This window comes from Argopecten irradians, chromosome 10, assembly GCF_041381155.1.
Source record: "Argopecten irradians isolate NY chromosome 10, Ai_NY, whole genome shotgun sequence".
Classification (NCBI taxonomy): Eukaryota; Metazoa; Mollusca; class Bivalvia; order Pectinida; family Pectinidae; genus Argopecten; species Argopecten irradians.
In genome coordinates, this window is record NC_091143.1 from 26,078,554 (window position 1) to 26,092,380 (window position 13,827).

At 34.3% G+C, this 13,827-nt stretch overlaps 1 protein-coding gene across 1 annotated transcript in view; it reads right to left on the reverse strand.

Annotated features, from left to right (window-relative positions):
• LOC138332629 (S phase cyclin A-associated protein in the endoplasmic reticulum-like) overlaps positions 1-12,488 on the reverse strand; it is a 35,268-nt gene extending 22,780 nt beyond the window's left edge. The window contains exon 1 of the mRNA XM_069280631.1: positions 12,267-12,488. Coding sequence (XP_069136732.1) covers positions 12,267-12,404 — 138 coding nt within the window. The 5' untranslated portion in view covers positions 12,405-12,488. The remainder of the gene's footprint in view (positions 1-12,266) is intronic.
• Positions 12,489-13,827: the final 1,339 nt, after the last annotated feature.

Genomic DNA, 13,827 nt, shown 5'->3' on the forward strand with positions numbered 1-13,827 from the left:
ATATAACATATTTGTTTTTTTATATGTGCAAGAGTACTCCACATAACAGTCATTCATTTAATAGCTAAACTTCTGTTCGTTTGAAAGAATGCAGCATTTCTATCGTAGGCGATCTGATACTGCATGAACAACTTTACTAAACATTAAACTATAATATGTCAGAAAAAATCACTATATTGAAAATGATCATTGATCAGTAGACTTTTGCTAATTCGTGTATATTTGTGACTAATTCAATAGCAGTTGGTAATCATTTATGTTTACACACTCCAGTGTGTAAACACCTACGGCACCTCTGATTGGTCAACTCAGAGATCTGTTGATTCCAATTCAATTGGCTCTCAACTTCGGGCTACTTTTCATGGCAAATTTTGTTTTAAATAGCATTGTATTTACTGTATAACAGGTAGTTAGTATATGTCAGTATTAGACCTTACCTTAGCTACACCAGACATTGCCGGACAGTGTACCTGGAGGGTTCACGAACACAATTTTGACAGTGACCACTTCCCCATCATTACACACTATAGATGTAAACCGTTAAGAAATAATACAGGTAATAAAGCGGGTTGGAATTTTAACAGGGCTGACTGGGTGGGCTATACAACATCTAGTGAAAGGGAAGTAACTCCGGTATTACTGGACGGCAATGTCGAGTCAAGTCTAAAAAATATCACCCAGGCCATAATAAATATAACTAATATTAATGTTCCTTTAAAGCAGAAAAAGAACTATAAATATTCTGCAGTACCATGGTGGAATGGGGATTGTGAGCGGGCAGTACGTGCCAAGCGCAAGGCTTATAACAAAGCCAGGAGAAGTTTTAATTATTCTTACTTGCAGGACTACAGAGAGAAAAGAGAGGCTTGTAAAACAGTTATCAATACAGCAAAAAAAGAACATTGGCAAAACTACTGTAACACCATTAATAAAGACACTACCATGGCCAAGGTCTGGAAAGCTGTCAAGGACATGAAAAACACAAACACATGTAAAGAAATACCTGCACTAATACACAACAATACACACATTACAGAAAATAAAGAAAAAACAAACTTATTTGCAGCCTCCTTTTCCTCTGTAAGTAGTACCGAAAATTATAATCAAGATTTTTTGCAGCACAAAACACAATTTGAACAAGAACAGTCTGATTTTATTAATAATACAGAACCTTGTGATAACCATATAAACAATATTTTTACATTTCAGGAATTCACTGATGCGCTTGCGCAAACTAAAGACACAAGTCCTGGGGAAGATAAAATAACATATAACATGTATAAAAAATTAAGTGTTCCAGCACAGAAAGTTCTTATTAGATTATATCAACCTGGTATGGATAAGCCAAAAAGTCCCTAATAGCTGGAAACACTCCATTGTTGTTCCAATATTTAAGAAAGGAAAAAATCCTAATATACCACTTTCTTACAGGCCCATCTCACTTACATCCACCCTTTGTAAACTTATGGAGAAAATGGTCAACAATCGCCTCAAATGGTACCTTGAGTGCAACAATTTACTTACAATCAATCAATGCGGGTTTAGATCTAACCGTGGAACAACCGACCAACTAATAAAACTAACTAACGAAATTCAAAAAGCCAACCTTAATAAAGAAAGTCTATTAGCTGTATTTATTGATTTTGAAAAAGCATTCGACATGATGTGGAAAGATGGTTTATTATATAAAATGAAAAATATGGGTATACATGGAAACATGTATGGTTTTATTAAAGATTTTTTACAGGGCCGAACTATACAAGTGCGTATAGGGGAGACGTACTCAGAAGTATACCCAATTGAAAACGGTACCCCCCAGGGCTCAGTGATCAGTCCTACATTATTTAATATCTGTATAAATGACATATCTGACTGTATTACTATTAAACAAAATATATCACAATTTGCAGATGATAGTGCCATCTGGAAAGCACATCGTAACCTACAACTATTGAGCACCGCTCTATCCAAAGACATTACTAACATTCTAAATTGGTGTAATACATGGGGATTCAAAATATCTGAAACCAAAACTATTGCAGTGCTATTTCGCAGAAGGGGTTCTGCTGAGTTTAAGTCAAGAACATCGGAGGTGAAAATCAAAATGGGGGAAACACTTATATCTATTAAAAATGTTGCAAAATTTCTTGGTATGTTTTATGACAGAGGTTTTAACCTGGAGCACACATATAGATTCTGTGATACAGCGGTGCGAACAACGCCTAAATTTAATAAAACATTTAAGTGGTACTAACTGGGGCTGCGATCGTTATATACTAACTACATTATATAAAACCTTAATTAGAAGTATAGTAGAGTATGGCGCTGAAGTATATAACTCAGCCGGCGAATACACATCTAGCGCGCCTAGATCAATTACAATATAAATGTTTAATGACTTGTTTGCATGCTATGAAAGGCACTTCACTTTCTAGTCTGCAGGCGGAAGCCTCAGACCCACCCTTTCAACTCCACAGGAACTTTTTAATTTGTAAATATCAGCTGAAAATTGAGGGACTTAAAACCCCGCACCCTACAATAAACAGCCTAACAGAAGATGCCAAATTCATATATAATGAACCTAAAATGCCAATAACATACAAATCGTACTACACTTCGATAAAAACAATCAAATCTTCTTTTCAGGTAGCAAACATCACATCACACACCTCCGAGTTCAGCCCAATCCCACTGTGGACCCTGAGCAAACCGGAAGTGAGCACCACACTACACGACACCGTAAACAAGTCAATGTCGCCGGCAGATGCCCTAGGTCCTGCAGGTCAATATATCCTATCTTTTTCAGGAGTACACATATATACTGATGGATCTAAAGATCCAACCACACAACTATGTGGATGTGCTTTTGTCATTCCGGAAATGAATATCACAAACAAATTCAGACTAAGTAATCATATTTCAATTATGACTGCTGAACTAACAGCTATTCTACTCACTCTACAATTTTTAAACACCATTGAAACTAATAACTATGTATATGTAATATTTACAGACTCACTGAGTTCATTGCAGGCTATACAAACGCCAGCTTTCAACATTAAGAATCCAATTGTTTATGAAATTTTATATCTATTGTCTGTAATACGGACTGTTCAGTTAGCTTGGATTCCGAGCCATGTCGGCATCCTAGGTAATGACTTGGCGGATACGGAAGCCAAAGCTGCCCTTAAATTAGAGCACGTCATAGTTAAAGTCCCTCTATCTAAGGACGAAGTAAGGTCTTTTTTGCAGGCACAGGAAACTAAAATCTGGCAAACTAAATGGAATGAACCAGACGTGGGGAGGTCTATGAAAACACAAATGCCCATTTTGAAAAAATTTACCAACAAAATTAATTGTAAAAATTTACAGCTAACCAGAGCATATACCCGTCTTCGACTGGGAAAATGCCGCCTCAAATTTTATCTATACCAAATGAATTTACATTCTGATGGATTATGTGAAACATGTAACGTTCCAGAAACCATAGAACACTATCTTTTATATTGTGATAAATTTTATTTACAGAGACAACGTTTATACAGAGATGCCGACATATATCAAGACACCAATACACCAATTAAATTGTTTCAGTTATTTTCAGACTCCCCACAGGTCTCATCAGCTGTAACCAAATTCATCTCAACAACAGGAATGGCAGGAGCACTATAGGTATCATTATATATACTGTGTACTCACATGTACATATCTCTTGTAGTCTACGGACTACTTTGTGCTTGGCACGTACTTTTTAAAATCTGACTATTCGACAGAAGCCAGCACAGGGGCCTGTCGCATCAGTCACCAGTGGCTTATAATAAGACACCTTTTATATTAATTGTTACAATATCCACCGGGAAGACCGTATTTCTTTAGAATAGGCTAGATGTGTAGTGCTAGGTCTAGGGGGGTTGGGCATTAGTGGTGTGCCGTATCGCTCGGCACACCTTATAGGCCCATCCCCCAACCCCATCCCGCTCTTTTTTGCATAAATAACTTTTTATAAATAAGGGGGGAGTTTGTGATACTGCTGCGTCAGTTGAAACAAACGATTTATTAAACTATATACGTAAAGTCCTAATAAATAGGGAGGTTTTTTTTGCTTTTATAGCTAGTTTTTGTTAGGAAATAACACTTTAAGCTTTTCAGTAAGATTTTTCAATAGTATAGGACTAAATAGCATTATAGCACATCATGTACCACCGCTGATGGTTAGCTTATATCAGCCCGACACGAGTGCAACAAATATCATGTTCATTATCGTCCAGCATTTAGGTTATCGACATTCATAAATCATATGATGACATGGTTCCATGATACGTCCGGAAGGGGGTCCCCAACCACTATTGTGGAAACATTGAAGATTCATAACGTCCGGGCCGCTGGTTAGCTTATAGTGACCTCGGAGACGGATGACCTTTAGTCTGAACTTGAACATAAATTTAAGGGTTAAGTATACATGTGAGTACATTTACACACGTGTGACAAAATTTTCATATATATACTTTACATACTTTAAATACACATGTATTTTGCACTTGTGACTGGAGAAGTGGTATAATGGTGTTAAAACACTTGTTTTTCTTACGGGGCTAGTTACTAACACTACAAATGTACATCACCTTTTTTCAATAAGAAAAATGGCGATAAACTATCGCTCAAGGATTATTATTTTTTCTTTATAATATACTAATATTAACAAATCCTTGAGTCAGAATGTAACTTTTTTTTTTTTTTTTTATAATCACCAGTCGGTGAACAGTATGTGGTACTTTTACCAAATACTATCGACCTCCCTCCACTGATACAGGTGTGGACAAAGGGAGGTAATCCAAACTCCGGCCAGAAGACAGGGCTTGGCCCATCTGGCAAAATTTTTCAATAAGTTATTCTTCATTTTTTTTAACACTTGATAAACCCCCTGTAACGAAAACTGTACTCGTGGCAGGAGATACAGTTTGACAAATGAACAATCAATGTTTTTTATCCTACAATCCACCACAATTTTCTGGCATCTTCTCTGTAAATTAACTATAATAACGAACTGATTCATAATAATATGAACATGGTCTCATCCTTTTGATTTTCCTTAAAAACTTATTCCTTATATATACCAACATCCAATTTCCTCTAGTAACCTGGATAATTACCTTATAAAATTATTTTTGATCGGTTTAGAAGCTACCGACACACTCTACTTGTTTTCCTTCTGTTTGATAAATAATACATGGGTCTCCCCCCACTGTACAGATGTGGAATAGGGGAGGCAACCCCTACATTACACCGGCCAGGATACATAAGGGCATGGCCCGCCTGGCATTTTTTCTCTAACGATTTTTATCTCTTTATCTTAAACTATATATACATAGTATAACTGTATAGTTATATTATTAGTCAACGTTTAACGTGGCAGATTAAACAGTTGATCTACATAATTATAGATATATGAAAGAATACAGCTAATCTGGCTTCTAACTCCATTAAATTTTTTAAATTTTATTTTTTTAATCTTTTAAATCTTTTAAATTTATTAACTATACAAATAATACGTATCCGTACGTAAAAAAAAAATTTTAAGCTGGTTGGTTCCCTCACATTAAGTTACTTTACTAAGTATCAAATAATTATTATTGACGGCGAAGTCATTTGATACTATATTTTTAAATTAATTTTTATAAATAGATTTATATTACAAATTTTGATCAATATATCTAAGTGATTAATAACAAAGTTCTCATTGTTTTTCTCCTCTACTTTAATAACGCATACACTTAATATAATTTAAAAGTCAGCACACACCATAGGAACCCCCGGACAATCTATACCTCCGGCCAAACCCGGCAAAAGGACAAAGTACCGTACTTAACGGAAGCGGTGAAGTCCTCTACTGTCGGGTGTAACTGGTTGTACTAGACCCGGGGCACAAAACAACTGTTAAAAATACTCCCCTATGAACAACAACATACCACAATAACTACACTTTTTATAAAACAGAAAAATTATTTTCATATATACCAATAAAATGTAAATTTTTTATATACATTTATCAGTAAGCCTTCTTGGCCCCTTTCGGTCGCCCTCCCACGACATAAACATACTATCACGTGGGACAACGTAACACCTACCACAATAGCGACTGGCGCACATGGGCCCGCCCAACCCGCCATTACCACCCACCAAGTTCCAGTATATACAGGTAGTTGATTATTCAAAGTATAAAACAGTAGACTATTGGCTCTCTATTTAGTAGCTACTGTTGTAGCGGAAATGATATCACCTTCTGACTGACTTTTCCGCTACTGCAAGCTAAAGGTCCCTCTATAAAGTAGATATATAATGGTGATAAAGTTAAAAACTCAACGTCTACAGTAGGGCTGGGTATTGGAAGGTCTAAAATGATACAATACATATTGACAATACACTGAAACAATACATGATACATAGTGACGATATACTGGACCTCTTTTTTCAAATTCAGTTGACCGTTGTGTTTTGAATACTGTGACAATAAAAGACAATTTTGATAAAACAGTCTATAACCTGGCAAAAACATACCAAACCTGTAATTTGGTTCACCATCTGTGTTGTTTAATTAATTCTGTCAATTCGTATTCTTAGTCATGAAACAACATTTCTAATCCATTTAGGTGACACAGATGCTTTAAACACTTCCTTTTGATTGTAATGCTCTTACTTGAATGATATTTTAGAATAAATTTTGTTTGAATTTCCTTTTTCTATAATGAAAAAAGTAGGTTAGGTTGTTAAAGCGATACAGCAATATACATCATTTTTGCGTATTGAACTTTTGAAAACCGATACATACATATCGGTATAATAATATCCATATATTGATCCAGCCCTAGTCTACAGCTAGAATAACATCCCCTTCTAACATCCAGGTATGTGTCAAAGCTGTGTTTGATCGGAATAATTTTTGACGACACATAATCGATGGTCGGTCGTACCTGATTTGGTTTCCCACACATTCATAGAGGGACCTTTCAGTAGCAGAAAAGTCAGTCAGAAGGTGATATCTTTTCCACTACAACAGTAGCTATCTATTTAGGCACTATATCATATGTTATGGCAGAAAGATACCATCACACATTGCATGGCAGTAAGTTTCCCTGAATGAAGACGAATAAATATAGAAGTAATAAAAGTTATGGGATAAATAAGTTCCCCAACGGTGTGACTGTTGTTTATCATGTTTATCTAAATTCTCATTGGTTAATTTTCAAATTTTAAAAAGACACTTGCTAAAGCTTGTGTCTTTTCAAAATTTGAAAATTAACTAACACGAGTTTGATAAACATGATTAACAACAGTTACTTGTTGGGGAACCCCTATATGAATGACTCATCATTTCAAATGCAAAGAAGTAGAAGTGGCCCTTACTGTTACTGATACAGCAAAATTACTTTGATTTCAGCAGTACCAGGGACCTACATAAAGAATTAAAGACATTTTAAACTAATATTACAAAAAACATACCATGTAAAATATTGATAACTGAATCAAAATTGATAAAAAAAATATTGCAGATATTGATCTACATATAACTGAATTTAAATTGATTAAAGCAACATTGGAAATATTGATCTACATGTAACATAATTAAATTGATTAAAAATACAACTGGTACTCTACATATATCCAGACATGTTACATATATTACCTTAAGGTCACCATGACAATATCGTTCAAGGCGAGTGACATAGCTGCTACCAAAGACTGCAAGCTTAGCCATGATCTTAGTATAATGTGTAGTATTCCAAGGAAAAAGGAAACAGTGAATAAAATTTGATTTGAAATGGAGTACATTTTATAATAGTTTGGACCAAGTAAGGATTGGTTATCATTGTCACAGACAACTTTTGATTGGTTACATTTAACAAGTGTTCATCATTAGCAGTCATCAGGGTTCTAATTAATTTTTTAATCCTTTGAGCAAAAGTGTTCATCATCATCATGGTAAATTTTTAATTATTTGAACAGAAATTCAGATATCTATATTAATTAGAGGATTTACCTTCTTAGAAAGTCATTTAATTATCTGTGAATAGTCCTTCCTTCATTAAAAGGCTATTAAATTACCTGACCAGTGTTGAGAATGTAGTCACAATGTAAACAACACCCATCCACATGGGGCCATGAGCCAGCAATTACCAGTGGCTAATTAACCCAAGCTGGAGATGTGTTCAGGTGTTAACTGTATAGGTAATCCTCTTGATTGTCATCTCACCAATTAGTGTCAGCTTGGGTGACAATTACCTGTATATATTTGAGACCAGTCTGTTATCCAGTCATAATCTGCATTACTAGTGCTATGGTCTGTATGTGTAGAAATTAAGATAAATTTTTCTTTCCTTTTTATATCCTTTTTTATGCTCATTTTTCAGAAATTCTATAATTAAGAGTAGTGCTGTAGATTTTTTTTTCAAATAGATTTTATTTTTGCTCCTAACTTAGAATTTTTTTCTAGTTTTGTATTTCATGATGGCCAGTACATTAGTATTAGGCAATTCTCAGGCTAGATATTTTTACCAGCATATTGATGCTAATGATCAGATGCATATAATTTCCAAGAGTGGATTAACATTTGAGAAGGCATGGCTTCAGTTGAGAAACATAGTTTCAAATTATAGCATTCTAGTTCTTCACTTGGGTTTTGATGAGATAGCTAAGAGGGAAAGTGATGAAGTTACATTATCAAAGTATCAGGCTCTGGTTGAGAAATTGTGGGGTATCCATCCAACACTGAAAATAGTCATTTCAGGTATACCACCAAGAGGTGATAACAGATTCACTAACATGATAGTGAAAGATTCCTACATCAGGTCATTTAACGGGAACTGAAAAGAAAACCAACAAAACTAGGCCTATAGGTTCATTAAAATTTAAACGGGTAGCATACTGTTTGACAAGTAATCCAGGAGTTGTTTTTGTACATTACATAGGAGATGAGAGTGTTTCAGTTGGACTTCCACATGGAAACAGTAAATCAAATACAGAGTATAAGCGCACTTGTCCCTCAGTTATAGAGAATATAAAAGATAAGGTTAATTCTAAACCATCTGCAGATACTTATAGAGATTTACTTAATGACAGAAATATAGCAGGACCACACCAAGGTGTATTAAATCCTAGGGACTTAAAGCAAGTTCAAAATGTTAAAGCAACTGTTTCAGCTTCAAAATCTTTACATAATGATATAGAGTCTGAACGTCCATGCATAACACCTAGCAGACAGGTAGCTCCAACACTAGATCAAACACCCAGGGACACATCACAGATCAGTTTGGCTAAATTTGTAATCAATAACAATGGTGTGACACATGTGCCAAGTAAGGAAACTTTTTTAGTAGATGGTAGGGATAATAAAAAGTATGCTGTTACTCTATTTCCTAAAGAACATTGTTCATGTCCAGCTACTACAAATTGTTATCACATTATTAAGGTTAGGGATATCAATAGGACAACAATTATCAGATAAAAAACGTATTATTAGTTTGAAACAACTTAGAAAAAATTCTCATAAGAAATCAGATAAAAAGTCAGGTAGAAAACGCCCTAGAGTTCTTGATGTTGACCAAGAGATCATTCCTGCTCCTGATTCAAAAGCTGCTAAATTAGAAAATATTAGCCTCTCAGATACACCAGTTCAATGTAATGTAAATACACCAGTTCACTGTAATGTAAGTACACCAGTTCAATGTAATGTAAGTACACCAGTAGCTCCAAAATCTAAGAAAAAATTACAATTTAGTGAAATTGACAATGTCAAAACCATTACACCAGATTATTCAAATAACAATAATTATTTACCAGTAAAAAAGAGACAGTATGGTAATTCAAAGAGTAAGAAATCATGGACAGGGAATTTGAAAACAATGCATAAATCTAAGATAGAAAATAATGGTTGGTTATGTTCAGATATCATGACAAGTGTCAGTTCAATTCTTTCCAAACAGTTTCCTAACATAAAAGGATTTCAAGACACATTGCTAGCTCCAACAAAGCATGATGATGGATCATGGAAAAATACTTCTTTGTTTAAGTCAACTTCTTTTTCCTTCTGGTCAGATACATCATAACGGTAAAGATCATTGGGTAACATCAGTTCAAACATCAGAAAATTCAATTTTTGTTCTTGACAGTTTACAAAACTCTGTCCCACTTTCAGATTCACTTCAAATCCAATTGTCATCCATATATGGTAAACCAGGTCAAAACTTATCAGTTAAAATCCCAGAAGTTCAACAACAAAGTAACAGCTTTGATTGTGGTCTATTTGCTATAGCATTTTTGGTAGAATTTTGTTTTAATACATTCACAGGGTCTAAGAAAATAGAGTTCTGTCCCCAGTATCTTCGACCTCATTTGGTTAGCTGTTTAGAAAAAAGATCATTTTCACCATTTCCAAAAACTCAAAGTAAGACTTGTGGTAGTTCCAAAATTAAATCTGTTAAAATAGAATTTAATTGTTCTTGTGGAAAACCAGATTGCTGGGAAGATATGGTAGGATGTGAATGGATTAAAGGCAAAAAAGTCTGTAATGTTTGGAAACACAAAAACTGTGTAAAATTATCTGCAGGAGACACTTGGTTTTGCGATAAACACTGTTAGTTGATATTAGTAGGTTCACCATTCAGTACAAACATCCAGGATGTTTTTTCTAATTTTTGCAGACTACACATTTTGATGACAAATATACATTTAATTTATAGTGCTTTCTAACTACTAATGTTTCCATCTGCAGTTCGCCTTGTTGCGTATAGATACTCGGATGTTAAACATTTTATTTTCATAGTACACATTTTCATGTCAAACAGATATGTAATTAGTCTTAGTGCTTTTTAACCTATAAATGTTTCCATCTGCAGTTCGCCTTGTTGCGTATAGATACTCGGATGTTTAACATTTTTTTTCATAGTACACATTTTCATGTAAAAAATATATATGTAATTAGTCTAGTGCTTTTTAGCTAATAAATGTTTCCATTTGCAGTTCGCCTTGTTGCGTATAGATACTCGGATGTTAAACATTTTTCTTGCATTTATTCTTAGTGCTTCTTGGTATAGCTGTACAACATTTTCATAACAATATGCATGGTAAGTATTTAGTAAATTGCTGTTTTTGTAATTAATTTTTAGAAATAAAGTATTTGATTACCATTGGACTTTATTTTTATTGTGTTAAGTAGGCTTAATGTAGATGTAATAATTATTATCAATTCATTACTAGTAAAAACAATATGCAGGTGTATCAAAAATAAAAGTAAGAAAAAATTGTTTGTCTTAATTCAGTCTCCAAGATCTATTGTGTAAATAAAATTATATGGACTCAGTGTAGAACCACGTCCCCGTCGTTGAGTCTGGAAACATATATGGCCAAGAGTTCTACATATTTCTTGTTGAAATTACATATACATATGTACTACTAAGACTAACACAGGTAACTTATAATAGGCCTATCAGTATCAGGTCCCGCTCAGGTCCGCCATGTTATTGTTACGGTAAGCGACCTTATTGGCGAGCTATATTTAAATAAATATATAATATTTCAAAAAAATTACAACCATATGTGAATTTATATATATTCAAACGGAAAACAAAGAGATGTTACTTATATATATCGATTCAATACTCTAAAACCCCGTTCAGGTCCTCCTTCAGGTCCCGTTCAGGTCCGCCATATTATCGGTACGGTAAGCGACCTTTTTGTCGAGCTTTATAATTAAGTCTTCAAAAAAAAATTTTCACAAAAAAAGACATCAAGATGTGTATTAATATATATTCTAGCATAAAATAAAGAGATATTGTATATAAATATGCATTTAATACTCTAAAACCCCGTTCAGGTCCTCCTTCAGGTCCCGTTCAGGTCCATTCAGGTCTTTAGTAGGACTCAGCAGTAATCTGCTTCCTTACGTACAGATGTGTTAAATATTCAATTATAAGTTGGAAAGTATTATTTGTTTCTGTATTGAGTCATAATGCCAAATAAAGATGTGACGAACCACGTGTACAAGCACTGCTACCGACATACAAATTGTAAACAAACCGCAGGCACAGCTCTTCGCATCGGTGAGCAGACAGGTCCAAACAGAACGAGAACATAATTCTTTATTTACATGCATTTTACTGATAAATGCATACTCCATAACCAATCCAACTACGGTTTTTATATAAATTTGACATATTGTTGTGGATTGATTGAAGGTTTTTTTGTCGAAGTACAATTTTCCCTTGTAAACTTACACTGGTCTGCGAGTTGTTGTTTCGGCCACTTCGAGAATGATGAGATGAAGAGCCAGAGTTTCGATGATGGAAATTTTCACCATTTTCTGCCCTAAGCCTTCCTCCAACCCCATGTCGTTTCCTTTTTGTTTCACTCATAGCGTGATACAATCACAAGAGCAACAACAATGATTTCAGTTACAAAATAAACATTTCTTGTATTCGCTAGCTAGAAATGCAAAGATTTTGACTGCGGAATGAAATATCGCTATCCCGCACCAGAATTAAAACATCTTAAAACATATGTTATATTTGAACGTATCTTAGATTAAAAGTTAATAAAAAAATAAAATCCCACACATATTAAGATATGAATAATAATTTTTATTCTACATATTTATGTTTGAGTTCATTTAATCCACAGTGGTTATGAAAGGTAAAAGCACAAGGTGTTCCACAGAGAGTTATCTTATTCGGAACATTTCGGGTGTTAGCATTGTAAACATTATAGCAGACGACGTGCGAAAACCGCCTGCAAAATAAAATGAATTTTTTAATGATTGACAAAAAATAAAATTATTCAAACAGTATTGTTTTAAGTCAGACGATTCCACTAAATACTCGTAAATACGCGTAAAATCTACTTCTCTCTAAATAATGCTGTTAACGTTCCTCTCTTACATGACGGAGTCCTGTTTAGTAGATTACCTGATCTGTTGATTTGGCACACGTTGTCACAATTTATATTTTACTTTTTATTAACGGCTGGTACGATAATACCAAAAGTAATTTTAAAGATGCTCCACCGCCGACAGAGCATATATAGGCCCTAAATGATACCGTCATCTCATCCTTTTGACAATAATGGGTGTTTACTCATGTAAATGTATGTCTCATTAGTTGTCACGCAAAAAAATGATATCAAATAATTTATTTTGCTTTTGGTCTATCCGCAATCAGCTTCATTCCATAGGCCTATAGGACAATGATTTAATGGATTTTTTCGGATCCTAATTATTTTTCATATTTTTATACTGAAGTAAAATTAGAAGCTCAAACTTTTCAACGGTGGTAATGTGGATAAATAAACTTTTGTAAATGAAGACAAATGCTATTTTGTCTGCTGTTGTTTTTGATAGAGAACAAATACCATTTGTCATCGGTACAGCAGCTTAAACAAATCCAGACACATGGCAAAAATGACTATAATTTAAAATGTAGCCTATCTATATGACCATCCAAAAAATTTTGACATTAGGCTTACGTGACGTCATAATCATTGGCATATAGATATATCTATCCTTTGCAGTAAAATTACATTCTTAGCGACCATATTTTAGTTAAGGAGACAGGTTGACATATTTAAAGATACTGCTTTGTTGACTATCGACTCCACTTCACTCCGGGAACCCACCAATTCCATGCTAAAAAGTCAAAATGCATATCCCTGTCGAGTTCTCTTGACTCATCGTCGATATTCCATGTGTTATCATTACAAAACCACACACTCAACCACAGTTTACAATTATTTAGTTTGATTTTTATACGAAGGACCAAAATGTGCTACCTGCTTGTATATTTG